The sequence below is a fragment of the Cupressus sempervirens genome, chromosome 1, assembly GCF_028749045.1.
Source record: "Cupressus sempervirens isolate cs-2001-9-10 chromosome 1, ASM2874904v1, whole genome shotgun sequence".
Classification (NCBI taxonomy): domain Eukaryota; kingdom Viridiplantae; phylum Streptophyta; class Pinopsida; order Cupressales; family Cupressaceae; genus Cupressus; species Cupressus sempervirens.
This window is the reverse complement of record NC_143118.1, coordinates 63,495,755-63,519,113: the sequence shown is the minus strand read 5'-3', so window position 1 is coordinate 63,519,113 and position 23,359 is coordinate 63,495,755. Positions and strand designations below refer to the sequence as shown.

General features: G+C 34.7%; 1 protein-coding gene across 2 annotated transcripts in view; it reads right to left on the bottom strand.

Annotated features, from left to right (window-relative positions):
- Window positions 1-519: 519 nt before the first annotated feature.
- The window catches only part of LOC149576158 (uncharacterized), a 151,931-nt gene continuing 129,091 nt past the window's right edge, over window positions 520-23,359 (bottom strand). For both annotated transcript variants that reach the window (XM_089816503.1, XM_089816499.1), the window contains one exon: window positions 520-1,008. In XM_089816503.1, coding sequence (XP_089672629.1) covers window positions 793-1,008 — 216 coding nt within the window. In that variant the 3' untranslated portion in view covers window positions 520-792. The remainder of the gene's footprint in view (window positions 1,009-23,359) is intronic.

Genomic DNA, 23,359 nt, shown 5'->3' with positions numbered 1-23,359 from the left:
TGACTAGAATAAGAAAGTCAACCAAGGAATACAAATTGTAAAAGGCCCTCATGAGACTGTAACATGACAACATTTCATTAAAATTTGATTTGATTAATTTTGCTGACCACCCATCAAAAGAAATCTGAATGGTAACTGAATAATTTTATCTTTATACCACTCAAAAGTAATTGTATCTTTCATCTGATCTTAGAAGGTCAATTCATTCTAAACTAAGATAGCAATTAATCCTCCTTTACTAAACTTAGTGATGGAAAATATGAAAACTTCCCTCGCGTGCAGGTATGTTGTTGTAACAAAATTCATTTAAATTTGTATTAAAATATGTTGAGCTCAAATATACAATCCATTTTAATATTTTTCTAATTTGAATGCCAATACAACTACAATAAACTCAAATAGATTTACTCAAATAGTTGCAGACGAAGCATATCACTCCCAGTCTAGTTGGCATTCAAATAGTTGCAGACGTTAGTGAAAAATAATCCCATTGACAATTCATTCATAGGTGCACAGATAGACGAAATGGTTAAAGTTGGTTTATTCATTTGGACATCCTTTTAGCTGTCTCAAGGCTTTATGGAATGATAATTTTAATCATATTTGTAATTAGTATTGATAACTTCCAAAAAGGAACAGAAGATGGAAGATATCATCTTGTTGAAAATAATATGTTCTGAAGTATACAAGAGTCTGTATATGTAAGAACTAAAATCTTGATATACAGAAAAACACCCATGTAGCAAGATAACTATTGCATAAACATAAATAAACACAGGCCACATCAACCTCTTAAAACTGACCTCCTCCGAATTCAAGAGCAGCATGGCTGAAAGTCTGGCTTGAAACCAAGTTTTTATCAATTGGGATCCCCCAAACCTTATGATCATAAACTTCTACCTTTATGTTGGCAAGATAAGATTCTCGACAAGTCGGCTTCCACTCTAACTTGCTCACTGGTGCCAAGATAGGCTCTGAAAAGCTTTCAGGAGGTGCCACAGCTGTGATCTGTTTAGAAATACATCAGAAATCAACAAAGATCTGGGAAGTCAACATAAGTGTACGCTTCCAATAGTAAACATGAATAGAAAACCACAATATATCTCTCAGAAAACAAAGAGCAAGAACATAGTACACCAATCTTCCCTTCAGCCAATTTGTGCTTGGGAGGCCATGCACCTCCTTGACCTGTTTTATTTTTGAGCTTGTACGAAGCTAAAACCCCTAACCTTGGTCAATACTTGTTTTTATCTGAAAATCGAGAACAGCAAATTGGAGGCTATAACAGCAAATTAGAGGGAAGCTTTTAAAGATTGGAAAGTTCGGGGAAGGTTCTACAGGTTGTTAGACATAAATCAATATAACAGCATTATAACAATAGTCCCAAAAATCAAAACCATGGTTTATTAATATAAATACCCAAATAAAAATACCTCAAACATGTATCCATAAGTCTCAAACATAGAAATATATCAGACCACAGGCACAACCTATGAAACTAAGCCTCTTCCTAGCTATCAAATATCCAAAGGCTCAAAATCATCTGAGTCACTAACTCCCTAGTAGAAATAGATCATCCAATGAATGTTTAAATTTTAAATCAATGGTCTTGAAGTGTGTGTGTACATATATATAATGCCAAAAATCATCCGAATATCTCGTGGAGGCATTTCTGTTTTGGGAGTGGATCAAGGACATTGTTGTCTCCAAATGTTAGGTGTGATGTCCCTGATATTATTAAATTATTAAATTTAATTATTCTCTTATGGCCTCGAAATTTTAAAAAATCTTTCTTGAGAAATTTTATATTATTGTCGGCAACATGTTGGCCATCTTGGCAATTTCAGTAATCTTTCGGGACATTTCCCCAAAGCCATATATAAGGTCGGGTTACTGTTTCTGTAGGCATGCGAGTTTGGTATTTTTCTTTGTGATTGTGAATTACAGCTCGAGTTCGATTGTCTACCATTTTGAAGGTGAAAGACCCTCCCTACTTTGAAATCTGCAATTTCAGTAGAATAACTCCTCACCCTATTCTGCTCTTGTTCTGAGATTGGGTACTCTAAAGTGCCATCATTGTTAATACATTTCTAGTACATGTGCGACTTGATTTCTATTCAATATTAATTGTTTTGTTCTTGGCGATCTGAATATACAAACTAGCTTACTAGTACATGTGCGACTTCATTTCTATTCAATTTGTATTATTGGCATTAGCATCCAATAATTCTTTTGAACATATGCACAAGATAAGACATTCAAGGCAACTATGCTAACTGTCGTACAGAGGCAATTTTTTGTATGGAGCGGAGCCATACGGTTACTGCTGTACGCAAGGAAGGCAATTGTTGTCCATATGGTGACAACATTGTACGGATGAAGGTTTCAAAATTAGGCACTGGCTAAATAGCTACGATAATGCACCAGCTAGCCAGTGCTGTTACATTTCTGTCCGTTAACTATCCGGAACAAAATGTACTCTGACCTGCCAAACGTACTCTGACATTCCTGTTCGATCCAAACGTACACTAACAGTGACAACACGATCCACGTTGTCCCATATTCCTACTGTGCACGTTGTCAGACGACCTCGCCTTGTTAGACAGTACCACTCGAACGGCAACAAAATAACAGACTGGGAGAGAAACTAACGGTAGAGAAATGAAAACTAACACCAGAGAAATCGAATCTGACGACCGTAGAGCTCGACCAAGCACAATATTCTAAATTTTAAATATTCTCCCACCCAAGAAGATTTCAAAACTTATGAAATAAAATACCACCCAATATAATTTTGAAAACATTGAAACAAATCACTCCCGCTATTTCTTCCCTTCCAATTTTTTCTGTTGGATCTCTGCTCTGAATAGCTTACATGGAAGAATCACAGGTTGGAAAGATTATGTTTGAACTGGTAAGGAAGTGAGCAATCGACACCACTCAAAATCATGTTTCAATTTTTCATTTTTTAAACAAGTTTTGGTCTCTCTTCAGCTCTGCCATTCATACAATGTTATTTGGATTTGTTACTTTTGTATTTATTGATCATGGAACTAATTTTATGTACGCTAAATGATGAATCATAGGTAAAGCAATCGTTAACAATAGCGACCTCATGGATTGGATAAATACATCATATGTATAATAGGCTTAAGAAAATCATATTGGCAAGCACTGATCCAAATCCAGCAATGTTGTTAGTATTCGTGAACATGTACCATTGCATCCAAATGGAAGTTTTTTAATAGGACATAGATTCCATCAATAGGAAAATATTCATATTTTACAACTCCTTAAACGTGTATTCAAGATGGGGAAGAATAGATATGGCAGCTAAACTGTAATAACTTTAATGTTTAGATTTTTGTCCCAGAAAATACAATTTCATCGGTAGAGTCAATTTTTTAAGCCTGCCGAGTCACCTTGGTGACTTTCTATTTGTCTGGGTTCTATTGCATATTCCAAAATTTGTTGCTCTGGTTTTAGTGGTTTATCAATATATCTTACTCTTGTATGACATTTAGAGGGCATTGATTTGTTTATATATTATTAGAATTATGTTGGTCTATTTATATATTACTAGAATAATGAAAAGAAATAAAATTAAATGTTAACCTTTGTTCCCCATAAGTGATAAAATTTTATTTAGAAGAAAGAAGTAAAAGTTCAAATTAACTAGATCTTATTGTGCATTAAAAATAAGCTTTTAAGAACTATAAGTTTGAAACATAGACTCTCAAAGCCACAAAATCCTAGAGAAATCATTCTATATCAAAGTAAAAGTAGAAAAATAAGTAACAAACATTATGATATATAAGTATCTAAGAGAATTTAATAGAAGATAGACCCTCCTTTCATTTAAAGTTTTGCATAGAGACAAGGAAATATAGTTACCTTGGTTTTTATTAGAATGGCATATGCAGGTCTCAAACCTACGACCTTCACATTATTAGCACGATGCTCTAACCAACTAAGCTAATAGGTCTGTACGAAAGATTGTATTGTGTATGATTTCATAATTAATATTATAATTTGCAATGCCTAAGAATTTTTGTTGACATAAAAACAATACCACCTCACTCTTTACCCTAGCACCATAATTTAGTCTTGTCAAACTTTAATTTAAGTTTAATTTTTGGTTCTTTTCTATTGATAATCAAAATAATATTTGAGTTCTATAGAAGGTTCAATCAGTATGGTTAATTTTTAGACAAAATTACTTTATAGATGGAGATATTTTTTTAAATTAAAATTTTCAATTTTATTTAAAGTTTTGACTTTTGTTAACTTTTAATTTAAAGTAAATTTGCAATTGAAGATACTTTGATTAAAGATCTCTTTTTAATAACATTAAAAAACAAGAGCTCTTTGCGAGCTTGAGTCCCTCCCTTTTGGGATCATCGAGTACCATATCTAGTACAATGTGTTTTCGGAACATAAATGATGTAAAATCTAGTAGTGGAAGATTGCAAGATGATAGTAACATAACATGAACTTTGCACAATTGTTGCAACTGATGGGGGCATATCTTTCTTCTTTTGTTGCTTTAAAGTACAATTTGTCTAAGCAACTATCTTTAATTATGGATCATTTTCTATTGGAACTATTGCTATGATATAATAGTTAAGAAAATTTCTTTGTAAATATTATATACTTTTTTGAATTATAGGTATAGCCGAATTCAATGTTTTAGATGCAAATTCAAATACTGAATCAAAACCACCTGGAAATAGTTATTTTTTTTCAAACTAAAATATGTCAAGTTATGAAATTTTCTTTAAAAAAAATTGAAAATTTTGTATCAAAGTGATTCATAATGACATTATGGTTAAATATGTTTATCATCTTTTATTATAATTTAATATTATTTTTTAATTTTTATGACTTAAATAATAAGAAACTTACATAATAAAAACTAAATAATCATATAAAATGAAATTGAAAAATTAGTTTAACATGAAAACAAAATTTGAATTAATGCTAATTCTTAAGAGAGAGAAAATCATAATTAAAATTTCTACTTTATTTAGTTGACATTATAGTAATGCAACAATGATTTAAAACATTATAATTTCTTTGAAATATTCAATTTAAAAATCTCAAAACTAAAAAAAAGTTTAAAATTCAAGCTAATCATGCTGTCATCAATTAGTCTTGTGCAATATGGTGTTCAAGTTAACAAATAAGAATGCAACACGACGAGCAATAACAACAGCTTTAGTTAACAAATCAACATCTAACAAAAGATTGATTAGCAACATAAGTGGATATCTTAATGTGAATCGTAAGACTATAGAAAGAGTTGTAAAGAGAAGGGTTAACTTTGAATGTGATCCAGCAAATATTTTATGGACTTCTAGTGGTAGACTTTCGAGATGTGATATGAAACTTACTAGTGAAGTCAAAAGTTTGATTGAATTTTTTTGGCATGATAATACAAGAGTATCACCTGATTCAAGAGATGTTCTTAATTTGAGAATTGGGTCAAAAATACGTGATCCACATCCTAAACACCTTTTGGACATGACTCAAACTAAATTGTTTAAAAAATTTGTAGATGGTAAGGTATTAAATATCACCATTAGTCAAAGATCTTTTGAAAAGTGTAAACCATGGTATTTAAGGATTAACAAGGAAAGAATCACATGTTGTTGTAAAACTCATATTTAATTTTGTTACCATTATGATTTATTTCGATCTATACATGGTACCATGCATAGTAAAGAAATGTTGCAAGAATGTGGAATACAAGTACCACCTCAAACTATAAAAGATTTCATATTAGGTTTGTTTTGTAAGCCACCTAATGATCAATACTTTCCTTTCAATGCATGTCTTTCTAGTACATGTGATATGTGCGGCAATCTTTCTTTGTTAGATGAATGTTTGCATGAAAATGCTTTGACTACTTTTGGACAACAATTAGTTGAGGTAAAAAGATTCAAAACTATTAAAATTTGAGGAAAAAGCTAAATTCAAAAATGCAAATGAGATTTTCAAATGATGTAACAAATATTTATAGATAGGATCAAGTCAAAACTCTACAATTAAACGTTTCTTCTACCTAGTTGAAGAAAATAATATCCCTTCAAGATATGACTATGATACAATTAGTGGGTCAGCTAAATGCCAACTAAGAATCTCTGACAGAAGGAGATGACAAAAGATATAACACATGGGAAATAAAAGACCCTAGTTGAGATCCAAACACATATAAGATGAAGATAATATCCTACAATGTGAGAGGGTTGAATAGCCCCATGAAGTAGTATGAAGCTAAACAAAATATTATGGAATTGAAGGTTGGCATGATTCTTTTGCAGGAAGTAAAAATGATAGAGCAAGTGTTCTCTAGAGTGGTAGATTATCTATGGACAGGAGCTAAGTTCTCTTATATTGTCATGATAGCTACTTCAAGAAGTATTGCGATTCTTTAGAATCTGGATAAAGCTTTCAGAAATGAGATTTTCCTAAGCCCCCATTTTATGGTGGTGGGCTTCACCTCCAAAACTTGTAACTAGAACTTATTTAACTTCTATACCCCCAATACCCGTAATGGGTAGCTTTTGCTCTAGGATGAGGCAACAAAACTTGTTGACACCATGAGACATGTGAACATTTTGTGTATTGGGGACTTTAACATACCCTATAGAAAAATTAGGTGGGTTGAGGACTTCTCTGAGAGTATGCATGACTTAGTGGGCTTCTTGGGGACATATTCCTGCATACCTCCTTAAATGCCTACCTAAGGACTATCTCTGACCACTCTATGTAGTTTTTGTCATGGAAGCATAACTAGTTAAACAAGTGAAGACACTTTAGGTATGAGATAATGTGGGACTCTCACCCAGAGTTCAAAGAGTGTATTGCTCAATGGTGGAACATGCTTGTCCAAGGTTCTAAAATGTTCTACATTTCTAGGAAACTTGAAAGAATTTGCAAACAGGTCAAAGGATGGAGCAAGTCATCATTTGGAAACATCTTTAAGTAAAAGAAGATGATTGAGAATAAGTTAGAGTCCCTCCAAGCTAATCTAGCAAGTGGTAATTCTTCTCTAAATCATCAAACTGAGGAAAACGAATGCTAGACTAAGTGGAAAGTTTTGTTGGAATAGGAGGAAATATTATGGAAGAAATGATCTAGAGTGTAGTGGTTGGAGGAGGGGGATAGGAAAACTACCTTCTTCCATAGATCGACATCAAAGAGAAAAAAAGAGAAACACAATTAGTCTATTGGTGGACAATAATGGTCAAGAAATATCAAAGGAGGATGGGATAGAGGATTGGGCCTCAAACTATTTTTAGGAGATCTACAACCCATCACCAAATTGAATTAGTATTAACACTCAGGAGGATATATTAAAGATAATGAACCTAGTTGTTGATGACTAGGTGAACAATGCCTTGATTGAGAAGGTTATAGAGGAGGAAGTGGGAAAAGTTGTGTTTAGTATGAACCAGTTTAAAGCCCTAGAGCCAAATAGGATTCCCCATACATTTTTTTAGGAGTTTTGGGATATCATCAAGTATGATATTTATCATATTGTTGGTGAATTTGTGAGAACAAGCAAGCTATTGAAGGAACTTAACCAAACATTCATAGTGTTAATTCCAAAGATGGAGGGACCGAGACATCCCGAGGAATTCAGACCCATAAACCTCTACAACATGATTTATAATATCCTCTCTAAGATCATGGTGAACTGCATTAAGCCCCTACTCGATAAGTTTATAGGTTCATACTAGTGCTTGCAATCTTTGTTGCTAGATTATTTTTTGGCATGATATGTATGTTATGGGCAATATGGTTGATGTTGATATTTTGAAGTATAATGTTATGGTTTTAAACATTATGATGTTTTATATGTCTAGAAAAGGGATTGGTTAGATAGTAGGGGGTAACTACTAGCTGGTCTCCAGTCCTTTGTACCACTAGGTTAGTCCCACCTTTTTGGTTGCTATCTAAATACATCAAGAAAAATATTTTATATTTATAATTTGTTACTTTTATCACTATTTTTTTATGGTTTTAGAATTAAATGAAAACAAATATTTCAATTTTCCTTCATAGTGTGAAATAAAATGCACTGAAACAATAGAAGTATGAAACATAATTATTCACAACTCCTCATTCTCACATGATTACAATTGAAATATATATTCCTAAGCTAATAGTAACACATCTAGCCTATGAAATTGAATTGTATCAAAGATGGGCACAACACTTTCTAAAACATTCTGTACAAGAATAGTGCACCAAAATTTTCAATTAAATTCTATAAGAAATTGATTTTAGAAAACACCATGTATATAATGAATTCTCTAATTAATTTCTTAAAAACATCATATTGACAAATAATAATGTAATCCATACTTATGCTTGATTGGTTACAAACTGATTTTTCTATTTATTTAGTATCACCCATATAGTTCACATGATATTTATTTAATTATATAACTACCATAATATTTTGTATTAAACAATTCATTTTATGTTACTCTTTATTTATTTATTGATAAACAACAAAATGGAATGTTTGGTATCATATATTATTTTTAAGATTATCTATATATATATATATATATATATATATATATATATATATATATATATATATATATATATAAAACATCATCTTCTGATTTTTCAAATGGAATAGTTGTGAGACTATATAGTAAATTCTCTTTTCAAAAATATTTTATTTACTAATAGAAGCACTTTTTGCCTTTGTAACAAATACCCTTTAGTGAATTTTCAACAAACAATGTACTAGCTAAAATAACATTTCTTTAAATCATTTGTTTTTATGGGATGATGGAAGTTTCTATTGTTGGAAAATCTTGAACACTATGATTGAAAGCAATCATCCTTAATATGGTCCATCATGAAGGCCAAAGTACCTGAAATTGTTGAACATTGGGCATAATTTTCATTGGATTCCACTCTATTATAGTCAACACTCTAGTTGATGTTTGTGAATCATAATCCTCAATCAAGACAAACACATTAAATCAATCTTGTAAAGATAAGAGCAGGAATAGATTGGGACTTAAAACGAATACCAAGCATGTCAGCCATTTTTATAGGAAGCTAGAGGTTGTCCGCATAGACAATCATTGTGAATAAATGGATCAGCTGGAAAAATAGGGAGCGATTTCCCTTGAGGAATCTCTTCACATACATGGTTGAATTTGAAATTCTATATGCTTCAATTTATTCAAGCCAAGATAAACTAGCATTCAAAGACCTAAAAATAAACTCTTAACATTATTGTTTTTTAGTAAAAAAATTGAAACATAAAATATTTAAACAATTGTTTAAGGTATATGATCTTTTAAGAGTTAAAAAGAAGATTCCAAAATAACAAATAACATGCTAGTTGCTCAAGCTTTACCATGTCCAAGAAGTGAAAAAGGGAATGCACGGAAAAACAATATGGTTTGAGATAAAGTTTAAATAGAAATAACATCAAAGACTAGCATGCATGGATGCAAAATGTCAAACTACATATCAACGACGTGCCCATGGTCCTTAGATACATGGATTGCTAACAATATTTACTAAATTTGTTAACTTAAAACTAAAAAGAACTCCTAGCAAAAATAATTGTGTCCAATCATAAATTCTAAAAATTGCAATAAATTATATTTTAATCTAATTATTTCAAATGACCATAGGTTTGGAGAGTCTACACAACTTTCGGAACATGATTTAGTGGAAGTTTCTAATTTCTTTTGGGACAAGGAATAAGTGTAGAATATAATGGTGATGGTGGGGCAAACACTTACGTGGTTTAGTAAAACGAAGCGCCAAACTATTTACAATGACGACGATGACTAAGTTCCTCAATTTCTTTCTCACTCCTTGAACAAGTTGTCTTCTTGGTAGCGTGTTACTAATTAGCAATCAAGTCAAAAGACAGTAAGCAATTAAGGATTTCATGTGAAAGAACACCACATTTACAATCCTTCGTGGACAGATTTGTACAAAGAAGCACCGCATGTACCCTACATTGTTAGGTATATTTGATGTCAGCGTTCAGGATCACGTAAGCGTGACTTCACTAGGCCGTCACCAACTACGGCTGCACCGCCATCCAAGCTCGCGGAAACCTGTACTGTCAGAGTATGTTTGGCAGGTCAGAGTACGTTTTGTTCCGGATAGTTAACGGACGGAAATGTAACTGCAATGGCTAGCCAGTGCATTATCGTGGCTATTTAGCCAGTGCCCAAAATTACCATATGCAACCAAAATTTACCGTACACCAATCTAGGTCACTATATACTATTTAGAACTACAAATCACCATTACAGAGAAGTAGCAAATCAACTCATCCCCCATTGCACGGGTCAACTCACTTAATACAAAGATAGTTATTGCGTATGTCATGCAGGATTGTCGTACAGTGAGAGAGTGGGACCAAGCAAGTCTAGAGTCTAGACACACCAAGATTGTCATACAGTGTCATGGAGCCCTAAATTTTTGCCTCCATTTGTGATGTTGGAGACTGGAAAGAAGATAATAATTGATGTCAAAGATTTATAGAGTAGCAAATCACCATTTACCAAGTCAGTGATCTGCATTTTTAACAGTATCCATATTGTAGAAAGACTTTACAAACCATCAGACTAAGGAGGTATCTGCAATGAAGTATGCTGTATAGTTTCAAAGACAAAGTTCAATATGATTTAGTCAGAGAAGTGACTGCAAAATAAGGCAATACAGCAGTAACTTACAAAGATAACTGAAAATATCAGAAGTCTATATCATGAACCTTGTCGGCGAAAATCAACATATCATATATTGCTGAAGATGATTATTTGAACCACTGATAATACAAGATGACAAAAGTAATAGAGAGAAAATGCCATTGATATACAACAGCAATAATAAGTTACTGGGTAATTAGGGACTGTACAGTGTCTAAATTCCATATGATGTGCACGGTAGTTCATAAAGGCACCCAAAGACTTGCAGAGGATTCATGAAACAAAAGGAGGCAAACAGTTAGACACATCAGTAATGAATCCTGTGAGGGTTTACATCAGATAGCAATAACATGTGCGACAGTCTGTAATGTTCAAGTCTGGTTTTGCAGTAACAAAATACAAATATCACATGCTTATACATCAGTCTTCCTAAGAGGTGATTGATACCAGACAGTCTGGGAAGAAATATACAAAAGAAATTAAATATTTCACAATGTTACATGGCAAAATATCTATCCGGCATAGATAAGCGACGGACTAAACATAACAAATTTCCCTCCTTCTAAGTGGCGAATACAGGCTATATAAGTTAGCGCACATATCCCATTGTTTGTGAACTCCAAATACAATAAAATAGAAGCATGAGACTCGATCAGATATATATGAAGTAAAAGTCATTGATATTGTATCATATTGGACTGTTGAATACCTAAGCTGTGTAAAAACAGAAAGAAGCATATGAAGTATGGGGTAGCGTCATCCTTTCAAGGTTCAGAATTGGCAGACAAGAGGCTCCTTGAAGACTCGCCGAAAAATGATGCACATACACACTGCACCACGATTGGTCAACCTTGGTAAGAAGATAAGTTTCGATGAAGAAAATAATCTCATATCCAGAGGTGTCTTTCGAATAAGAATTCTTGCAAATATAATTTATATCATATTGTCCACTATAAGTCAGAAACTCTACGATTCAAGCGCTGATGAAGCAGATTCAAAAGGGGGCTCGTTGGATATCTGGACACAGGAACCTTAGGTTTGGAAAGAGCTACAACCTCTATTCATTATAACGGCACCAATTCTAACTCCCACACCAAGTATCGCCAGTGAACAAATTATTGACCAAAGTCACACTCAAAACGCATATGTGAAAGGGTCGATGATCCCAAATTTCTTCTAACTCCACCAGAACAATTTCGACATGGTCGGGGGCAACGTTGGGACACAAGCATGCGTCCAAGAATGAGACGAAGTTTTAAATAAAAAAAGAAAATAAGTATCAAAGGCGTGAACAATATGCAAAAGCAAACTCAACAGATGTAAATCATCAAACGTATGCACATCCATTAAAGATAAATCATTCGGTTATTATCAAGAGTTCAACAGATGATTGAGCAGTGACAACAAAGGTCTGATTAGAGTTAATTAATAATAAGAGCAATAACAAAAGGATATGTTAAAATTGAAAAGCATGCCTATTTAAGAAGGCATACATAATGTATATATACAAGATTCATTTTGGCCCTGTTTGGTTGGGGAAGATGAATTTGTGGCATAGCCAGGTTATCTTGTAACCAGGTTTTCGAAAACCTAGTTTTGTGGTTTGGAAAGCCAATGGTCCGTTTGGTTGACACGGAAGATGAATATACCCTGGACCCCACAATATTATTAAAAAAACTATCATAAAATTCAAAACCTGGTTTTAATTTCGAATTCCACCTTTTTATTGGAAGAAACATCTTCCAATTTCTGACCAAAGTTGGAAGATGAAATTGAAAACCAAGTTATAATTTTAACCAACCAAACGCCCATGTTTTTTTGCAAAACCTAGTTTTATCCCTGATAACCCGATTTTGGCCCTCATCTTCCAACAACCAAACAGGGCCTTTAGGAAGAAGGGACAAGACACATATGGAGATATTCTACAAACAAGAAGCATTTATAAGACTTAAATAAGGGCTTAAATATGACTTGTAATATAAATTCATTTATTTTATTTTAATAATAAAATAAAATGCCTTTTGTTTATTTCTAAATGACTTGGAGATTTAAACTACAAATGATACCTCCTTTGTAATTATTTTTTGAATTTTGTATACCATTTAAATGATAGATAAGTGGACATGGTCATTTAACATCTTAAGCTAGATCATCACAGATATTGTGAAATATCAAATTGTTTCCGTATCTATGTTCAGTTTGTCTCCCTACCAGAGGAGCTAAAGTTCAATCTGGATTAATTTAAGATTACATATATATTTGATCTATCAGATCTTGATTATTTAATTGTTGCCACTATAAATGCGTAGAACACTATAAAGTTGTACGTGAAAATCTTCACTGAAGTTGACTCTATTGCCCGGATGAGCAGAGGCACTGATCTTTTTATTATTGAATTCAGAAAATCTATATCTTCTCTCCTACAAGCATCAAATCCATTATTGACAACCATTATACAAAAGACCCAATCATTTTAAACACTAAGCATTCAGTTTCATTTTACTTGAGTTTAAGGACCTCGCCAACCGAAAAACTCACAAACTTAAATTTGCTATAGAAAAGCTCTAAACCAAGTGATCAAGTTCAAGGAGAAGGTCTATCCGTCTAGGTGTAGCAGAGCTTGAAGTGCAGGGGAATCAAGGTGATTCTTGTTCGTTGGCTAGAATTGATTGTGGAATCCTGTTGAGAATTGGCAAACTCTTGGATTTCCAATCTACGGTTTTGGGAACCAACACAGTCACTGTAAGACTTGCATGTAGTTGATTTCTTTCTCTTGAGATTGCCATATAGAAGATACTGTTTGTCAAGGACATTAAAATGGTATCAGAGCTGGTGATTTGCCAGCTTGTTGGGTAATGGATGCAACTGTACACCACAAATAGGGACCATATTCTTGATAGAAAGAGGTCAGCTCAAGATTTTTGCAGCAAAGGTCATGGCACTTTAAAGGGAGCTTACAAGAAGCCAGGCACAACTCAACAACACATTGGTCAAAGGGGAAGAATGACACTGGCTCACAAATGAGACGTTGTGAAAGTTGGCAAAAGGGAAGATGAATGGAGAACAAAATGGGCACAATGATAATTTTTAAATTTTGTGAATTGAGATCTGATGTTGTAGGGTGTGGTCCTGAAGTGTAATGGGCACCCCTGGATGTCCCAAAAAACTAAACCAATTTGCTGAAAGGAATTTTGTCAAACAGTTTGCATGCAACCTCTTATTTCTCCGTTTAATGTTTTAAACCCTTTATAACTCCGAAAATCAAACGTTTATTTGTTTGTTGTGTTTTGTGCATGGAATTGGTATCATACAACATAAACAAGAAAGAAACTACAATAATATGCAAAGTGGAAATGAACTGCTGCTAATAAAATGTTATTTTCAGAATTCATAAAACCAAATACATGGCAGATTTAACAACTCACTAATTACTTCAGCAGTATTGACATAATACTCCAGCCCATGCTTTTGAACTTGCTGCTACAATACTTTGTCCTTCAATCAGTCCACTACCTTCGTAATATGATTCCCTCAAAGGGGCATAAGCGTCGGACAAGTAGTGAAGAAGATATGAGCAAAATACCAAATCTGCCTTAACCGGAAATGCAACTAAACTATCTAATAATGAAGCCAATAACAAAGAATTTCAAAGGCCAAACCCCAAGGGAATGACGTCTAGAATGTTACAAGAGAGGATAGACGTCCTCAAATGCCAAGAACGGAGCTGCAACTCACACACCAATTTCTTCTCATATTCAACCTGTCTAATGAAGTCACAAATGCTTCCTTTTATTCTATTTCCAAGGGTCCGCTCAACTCATATGGGCAATGTGGGATAAAAGATGTGTAATATATAAAACATATATTAAAATACCCCTTATGTCTCCCTTGGGTACACATCACCATAAAATAAATATTAAAGTAACACTTTAATATTTTACAATTAAATTAGATGTTACTTTAACAAAACTTCAGGCATTAAAATGTATTAGCAATCGGACTCCGAATAATGCGAGTGATAGCTCATCGAAAAGCTCTCACCGAAGAGTATCGAATCCAATCACCAAAATTGACTTGCACTGTGTCCTGCCGACTTACTAAAAAATAGTAAGTATGCCTGAAACTGAGTAAATCAACTTCGTTTTGGTCCAAACTGGAAATGACTAGGCCAAAACACTCTAGGATCTCATTAAACCCTTCGTTAGCCTTCGGGACCATGTAGAACAAGGCTAACGCACACACACTTGGTCAACTACTAAAAGAACGTGAAGGCCAAAAGATGGGATCATTACATGAAGTCTCATGGTCTCCTAGAGATAAAGTGCAAGACACCACTAATCAATGTATTTGAAGGAGAGGACAGACATGTCTCTCTGAACAGGCACAAGAATCTGCCCCAAATCTCATAGTAGATGGGGGAATGGAAGATGAATTGTGTCTTATTCCAGATGTGGAGCCTATACGAGCCCATCTTAAAAGAACCTAGGAAGATGTGGAGAGAATGCACCCATAGATGAGAATGGTACAAGGATGTACAATGATCCCATCCTAAATATCAATAAATTGCTCAACATATAGGGCCATCCTTAGACCCCCAGGGGGTTTGACCTATGTGGTAAGGATATACTTCCTGTAGATGTCCATCCTGGCATGCCTATTGAACTCCTGACTAGACAAGAGGAGATGATCGGGTGCATCCAAAGAGTACTAGAAAGGAGGGACATGCTAATCTCAATCTCCATTGAGCCTAGAAGGATAGAAGCCTAAGAAAACCAACAACAAGCCCAACAAGAAGGGTGAGCACTTGTAATCACCTTTGAAGACCAATAAGCCAAGAAAGAGTCAGAAGAGTCCACAAAGCACCTAAGATGATGAAGGAACCAAACCAAGTCGAAGATGGTATCGAGCTTGAAAGGATGGGCCCCAAACTCAGCCAAGATGATACTGTGAGGCATAGACTAATTGCATCTGATTATGCCCTTGAGGAGAAGGGGCTAGACCCGCTCAACTAAAGCCCAATTTGACTCCAACAAAGAGGGTCCCTAAATCACAGACCCATAAAGCATAGTCAATTTGATCAAGGTGATCAAGTGAGCCATCTTGGACATGGTGTCTTGAAAGCGATGCTAGAAGCATCGTCTCTCTAAAATGGACAAGTAACCATACCCTTTGTTGATGCAACGCTGCATGGTTGGTCTCATGCTTAAGCAAGGGTTGAGAACTTGACCCCTAGATAAGTGTAAGAAAATGAAATCTCAACCTCAGCATGCTAGAAAAGAAGTGGAGATGAGAGGTCTTCAGGATATTTAAGACCATCACCCAAGTCTTCCCCAAATTTACTACCAACTTTCGTGAGTCGCAAAAGGAGGCAATGCCATCAAGAAGCCATTGCAAGTCCTCGGGGGAAGAAGCCAAGAGGACCACATTGTCCATGAAGAGTAGAATGGAGATCAAAACTTGGTGCAAACAACACCCATCCTCTAAAAGCAAATAATCTCGAAGGCCTTTAATTTGTCAATGTAGAGGCCAAACAAGGTAGGGGAAAAAAGGGCACAGGGGTTAGGAAGCACTTGATATATTGAAAAGTGTTATTTTTGGGCAAAGTTACTATTCTTTGGACAGAGTTACTATTTTGGGCAAGTCTATTCTTTTAGTAAGTTGTATGTTTAAGCACAAATTGTTCCATTGCTTCCCAAGAGATTCATATTGGACATCTAAGCCCGCAGCTAAAGTTTCATGGCAAGATCAAGTTTAGTTTTGAAGATATTCATATTTCTATTTTAGTGGGGTGGTAAAACAAATTTGAACTCAGTTTTGAAGGCCTTAGAGACTTTGAAAAGGGATCAAATTTTGATTGGGTAGCACTTCACCACTACATGGTTGTAGAGCACATTGAGAGGTTTCTTAAATGGGTTTATAATAAACAATCAGGTCAATGGTTCACAACATATGCCCTCTAGAAGTTGCACTAATTTAGGTAAAAAAGTAAAAATTCCTTCAAAAACTTCAATGAGTGCCAAAATCTTCTTGGGGCATATTCTTGCATATTCCAATGTAGGGGAAAATAATATAAAGTTGGTTGGCTTCAAATTGTTGTTGGGGGGGAGAGTGGGTTATAGTTCCAAAACCTTCTAGGGTAGTTTTGATGATGCATATGGTGGCTTTGGCTTGCAAATTATTGTAATGAACATGCCCGTGAGTGTAATGTCCCCATTTTTTAGCGAGCTCTTGTAGTTGTTTAAGTCAGTTCATCATAGCAACCCTCCTAAGTTGACAATGTGATTTGAGGGTCTGAGTGGTAGATTTACTATTTTTAGTAAGTCAAATTCGGATAGTTCCCATATTTGGAAGTGCAAATGGTGGCATTGGCAATTGGTCCTTGCCTGTAGTGGATGGAGCTATTTATTAAATTAATTATTAAGTTTACATTATTATATGACACTTATTATATTTAAATGTTATTAAATGATGTTGCGTTAAGGAAGTTTTTTAAGTGGAGTTACATTTGGGAAACTTGTGCCATTTGAAGATTGTAAATATGAGCCCCATTAGATGAGAAAATGATCCGATTGTCTCTTTTGCTTTTGTTTCTTGTGAAGAGTTTTCTAAGGTTAATTTTTGTGCCCCTGCTGAAGTAAAAGGGTTTGAAGCTGATGAGTGTATTGAATCACTGTTGAGGTATACTGATTTCATTATTTGGTTGAATCTCCATTTTATAATATTGTGACTTCAGAGAATACAATTGTGCTGAGAGATTGAATTCATTTGAATATTGTTTTCTTTTGTGTTTTGGCGGAGGTTTGAATTCTGGAAATTGTCTAAAAGTGCCTTGCAAATTGTTGTTGAGGTATAGCAATTTGCCAACACTTATTTACTATTTGCACCGTGTCTAAGAAGTGATTGAATTCTGAGTAGATCAACTGGTTTAAGGAGGGTTACTGGTGTTTGTTGTAATTGTGCCTACCTGCAATCTGCTGGGAGTGTTTATTGAGCAGTGTTGGACTGTGATTCAATAGTGGCAGCATTTGGGCTTTTTTCTACCAGCGGCTACTTGATACCAGGCTTGCAATACATATCAGAGTAGCTGCATTTCATTGTAGAGGTCTTGTGCTACTTTATAAGGGCCAACCTTTCATAAATTGAGACCTGCATCAATCTTCCTGGGCGTATATGTTTTGATTTGGGGCCTGCATTTATATATTTGAGGGTTGAGACTACTGAATAGAGGTCTGTGGTTGCTATAAGGGACCTCCAATTCATTATTTGGGGCCAACATTAGAGACTAATGAAGCACATTGACTGTAGTGGTTTGAACAATAAATTCTAGAGCCAGCAATCGGTTGGGTGTACCATTAATTTGCTCAAGAGTTGTGTGGACTTGTAGGGATCATCACTGTGGCTTAAATCAGGTTTCTCATTCAATCTCATTTTGATATTTGTAATTCAGTTTCCTTTGTTATGACAGAAATCCGATTTGCATTGAATAAAAGTGGCTATCAGTTTATGGAATTTAGACAATTGGGCTTGATAATGACTGCTAACTCTCAACTTATTGCTTGCAAAGTCATTACACTAATAATGATTTCAGTATTTTAAAATTCAATATATGTGTTCAAAATGCCTAAGAAATAAATCCAAACAAGAAGTTTATCATTTCAATGATATTGGGTGAGCTTGCCAAATGTTTGACGAAATGTCAAACTCATGAATTTGCAGGAGAAATTGTTGTTTGATTAGTCATAACCAGATAAGGGTTATTACAATGCTATCAAAGCAGGTTTTCTGCCAGCATGCAGGAATTGGACTCAGTTATCAGATTGATTCAGTGTTTGGTATTTAGCGTTCATGGATATTGGTTCTGATTTGCATGACAATAGTGAATATTTTTGACATTATGATGATGCAGTGGTAGCTGCTGATGTGCAGGACACTCCTTTTGAGTTACCATGTGTTAGTGCTGAGGTGTTGGACACATTGGACGAAGGGTGTGATAGATCTAGTAACAATTGATGAGGCAGCTATGTACATGGCTTCTTTTTTTATAGGTCTTCAAGAGTTCAAGGAGATTGTGTGGATATTGGTTCTGATTTGCATGATTTTTGGCATGATGATGATGCAGTGGTAGCTACCAATGTGTAGGACACACCTTTTGAGCTACCACATGTTAGTGTTGAGGTGTTGGACACATTGAACGAAGGGTTTGATTGGAATTCATGTCAAGATGAGTCAGATGATGCAGTTGTTGGTATGAGTTCCCAAGATCATGCATTTGATGGCGATGCAGTGATACTAGAGGTAAGAGCGTGCGGTGATATTGCCATATCAACATCTACTTCCATGATAAATGAGCCATCCAGTGAGGTACTTGGAAACAATACCTTATGTTGGCAATTTGGCTAGGTCGATAGTATGGAGTTGTCATTTATGGCAACATATACTCAATATGAAGTAAGAAAAGTATGAAAATGAAGTTTTGACAAGTAGACTTAGATAATTGTCTAAGTATCATGAAGGTTATCTATCAACACAGGCACAATTTTGATTGGCAAGCTTCGCAGAGATATTATTGGCACATGCCCACTTACGGACAGATAGAATAGAGTATGATATTCCACATTTGAGAGTGCAAGTCTGTATGATCAGTACGGAAATAGTTATTGCAGTTTTACCATTTGCAGTAATGAACAAACAAACAAGGGCAGAAATAAGAAATCATATATTTTTATGTTAAGGAATTGTTTTGTTTGGCAAAACAATTGCTTGACTAACTAGGTACAACATCCTAGATGTTAACCTTAAGTGGGCAAGGTAAATTTTTGCATTTTGGGAAACGTATAAGGGAAAGAAGGCCGATTGGACAGCCAGAATGGTATAATGAAGAAAGTTTTGAATTTTATTGTGTGGCATTGTAATGTAATGTTATAATGTTTATGAGCGCACTTGTATGATGCGAGATTTGATATATGAGCAAGACAATACAAATATATGATCAATTTTTGTGAAGAGAGCATCAAAGGCAAATCAGATATTGAAGATATCAACAGTAAAGCGGTTTTTATGTTTATAAAGTGGTTTTTATGTTTATCTCTTTTGTATATAGAATATCATTGTATATTGCATATTTGGGTAGTGGACTCATCTTGCATACATTTTGTAAATTGTATAACAACTCTTAACAGCGTTGAGGCTTCTAACAAGGCCTAATCCTCTAACAAGGACCGAGACTACAGATGTAATAGACTCCTAACTGTTGGACTAACCGCCAACGTTCCTCTTTGGGATTCGTGACATGGCTTAACCACCTCTTGTGTTCTATAAGTCTAATGGTTGTATCAGCCATTGATAGGTCGATCTTTTTGTGCAACGACAACCCTAGCTTGTAACAAGTGGTATCAAAGCTTGGTCACAGGTTTGAATCTCCTCGGGAAACACTAAGGGGGGATTGTTGAACTAACCGCCAACTTTCCCCTTCAAGATTCATGACATGGCTTAACTGCCTCCTGTGTTCTATAAGTCTAGTGGTTGTATCAAGCATTGAAAGGTCGATCCTTTGGTGCAACAAAAACCCTAGCTTGTAACACTAACAGGGTCAATATCTTTCACAAGATGCTTTTGATTAGTGGATTATTTTGTGGGTACCATCTCCACTGGGGTTTTTCCTTGGCCAAGGTTTCCCTAGTTAACAAAATATGGTGTTCTGTTGCATTGCTTTTTGTGTTTGCTACTCAGCTTAATGAGTCTATTTTTTTATGCAAGTTATAAGATTGTTAATGACATCCATAGTTGGGGAAAAGTTTGTGAAATATCGATTCACCTCCTCCCACTCAATATTTCCTATTTATAACAATTGGTATCAGAGCACAGTTACTTAGTGGAGGCCTAACAGCTTGAGTAAGATCTCTATAGATATGGATCAGTTACAGAAGAACCTAAAAGAAGCTCTTGAGCAACTTGATGTATTTACAGAAGAAAGAGATACTTTGAAGGACGAGTATGAAGATGTAAAATATTACATTGAGAAGTTGAAGGACAAAATAAAACATATCAGATCCAAGAAAGAGTCTAAAGATCAAATCAAGAACAATGATGAAATTTCAAGGCTTACAAAAGAGAATGAGATCCTAAAGCATGAGCTAGAAACTATACATCTGAAATTGAGCTTGAAGGATGACGACAAGAACATTGAATCAGATCTAAGATCAGAGAATGCACATCTGAGAACAAAGCTTACAAAGGTGACATCTGAACTCGAATCTTCAAAGTTACAATATGCAGAGCTTGAGAAGTACAATGTGATTGTAAAAGGAGAGCTTACACTGTCTAAGCAACATTTTGAGAAGTATTCAAGTAGTGAAAAGCTTGATGAAAAGATCTATATGCAGAGACCTTCTTATGATAAGATTGGTCTTGGATACTTTGGAGGAGAATCATCAAAGAGATCTAAAGTTACTAAGGAACTAGATCTTGTGATCCAACAACCTAAACCACAACAAGAAGATCAGAACAAGGTTGAGTTAAGTCAATTTGAAGATGTACCTAAACAAGTTGAACCACCTAAAGATATAAGAAGACAATTTACTGGAAAGTGTTATGCATGCAATGAAGTTGGTCATAGAAAGGACTGTAAAGGTAAGTTTACTAACCCTATTTCTGGTTATTGTTATAACTGTTATGGTTTTGGACATAAAGCTAGTGAATGTAGGAAACCTAGATTTAACAACAATAATGGTAGAATGTTTAGAGGTACTAATCCTGCATATAATAGACCTATTGGAGGAACCAATGTTGTAAGAAATGATAGCATGTATTATAAGTGCAACAACTTTGGTCATATTGCTAAAGATTGCAAATTACAAATCAATCAGTCAGGACCTAGATATGGAAACAATGTGATAGCATGTCATATTTGCAACTTGGGACATACAACAAGATTTTGTAGAATGAATAATATGAGAATGTCAAACAACATGAGGAATAACATGAGAAACCCAAACTTAACAAGGAATGTGAACAATGCTAGGAGGAATGAGAATAACAGCAGTCAGAAAGAAAGTGTTAAAGAACATGTAGAAGATATTAATGAGACTTTTGTTAGAGCTAAGGATCCAACAAGTTCATATGTTGTAAAAAATCAGTGAAGTGAAACACCTGAGAACAAGATGAAGTCAGTAATTGTTGTTAACCAACCCCTATCCATTTAAGCAACTTATTTCATAATAAACCAAAGGAATTAGCATCACAAAATTATTTGAACCCTTAGGCGAAGAGTTGAGACTTGAGCAGTTAATATAAGGTAGAAAATGATGAAAGGAAGCTATGGTTAAGAGCGCATAAGTTTTGGAGTTCATATGTGTGTGTGCGAAGAGAAAGAAGTTCTCTTGTTAATAAAAACAACTTTGATGCCTACGTACTCGTGCAATTAATGCAGAAGTAGATTTGAAAGGATTTAAGGATCAAAATAGGCTTTATGTATACCATTTGATCCTGTGAAGAGATAAGGAGCAATCGAAGGTGAAATTTAGAGTGTATTGAAGTGTTTTCAAGCGAAGTTGAAAGTGATTACAACGTGCCCTAATTCTACGATTTCTGAGGTATTTACAATCTTGCAAAGTTAAATTGTGAAATTGAATTGAGTAATTTGTCAGTTAAGATGGAAGGAAATACAATTCACAATGTAGAAGATATTCCTAGACCTAAGATGTAGATAAACCCTGTTCCACCTTTGGAGGATGACCCTACAGCCGCATTTTCGCAAATCCCAGATGGAGTGCTATATTTGGAAGACACTAGTAGTTACACTTGGGGCAAATTTGAGTTTGTAGGAGAAGGAAACTATTAAGTTTTAGGATCGCTACAAGTTTAATGACATTACCTAATGTTGTGGTATGTATTTTCCAAGTGCAAATCCGAATGCATATATATATATATAGGATTAGAAGAGACATGTCTCTATGTTAATCAATATTGGTCATGGTAAGTTAATTTCCATTAGACATTATTAACAACTATATGTGTGTGTGTGTATCGCAATAATTTTTAACCAATAAACCTTGGGGATTAACTCTAGATCAATTCAATTTGACTAAAGCTACAACATTAACAGAAACATCTCAAAAGAATTTGACAAAGTCCACAAGAAGGATATGACATTCAAGGAATGTTATGAACATTTAGGCTAGAATAACTTAGTAAAATATTTGTTTTACTATGAGTTTGAAAAGGAAGAATGGACTAAGATAACCTTAAGAAGAACTCATGATGGAAAGTTCCGGATGGGAGACAATGTGATTGAAATTTCAGCTAATCTGATACATGAGGTTACTAGTTTGAGCAATGAAGGCTCCATCCCTTTGAATGAGAAGAATGTTAAGAAAGTTTTGCTTCAGAACACCAAGTCTTGAGTGAGATAAAACAAGATGATGTGAGATTTGTCAGCAAAACCATGGCAACAAAGTTTTTTTCTAGTTACAAAGATGATGACATGGTAGCAGGATTTGTTCATGCAACACACCTAATGTACATTAAGAAAACCAAGGTCAATATGTGTGAGATTTTGAGAGTGCAATGATAGAAAACATAGAGAAAATCATGAAAGTGAGAATGGACAATTCAAATTTCAAACCCTGATCATTTATATGTTTTTCCACTTG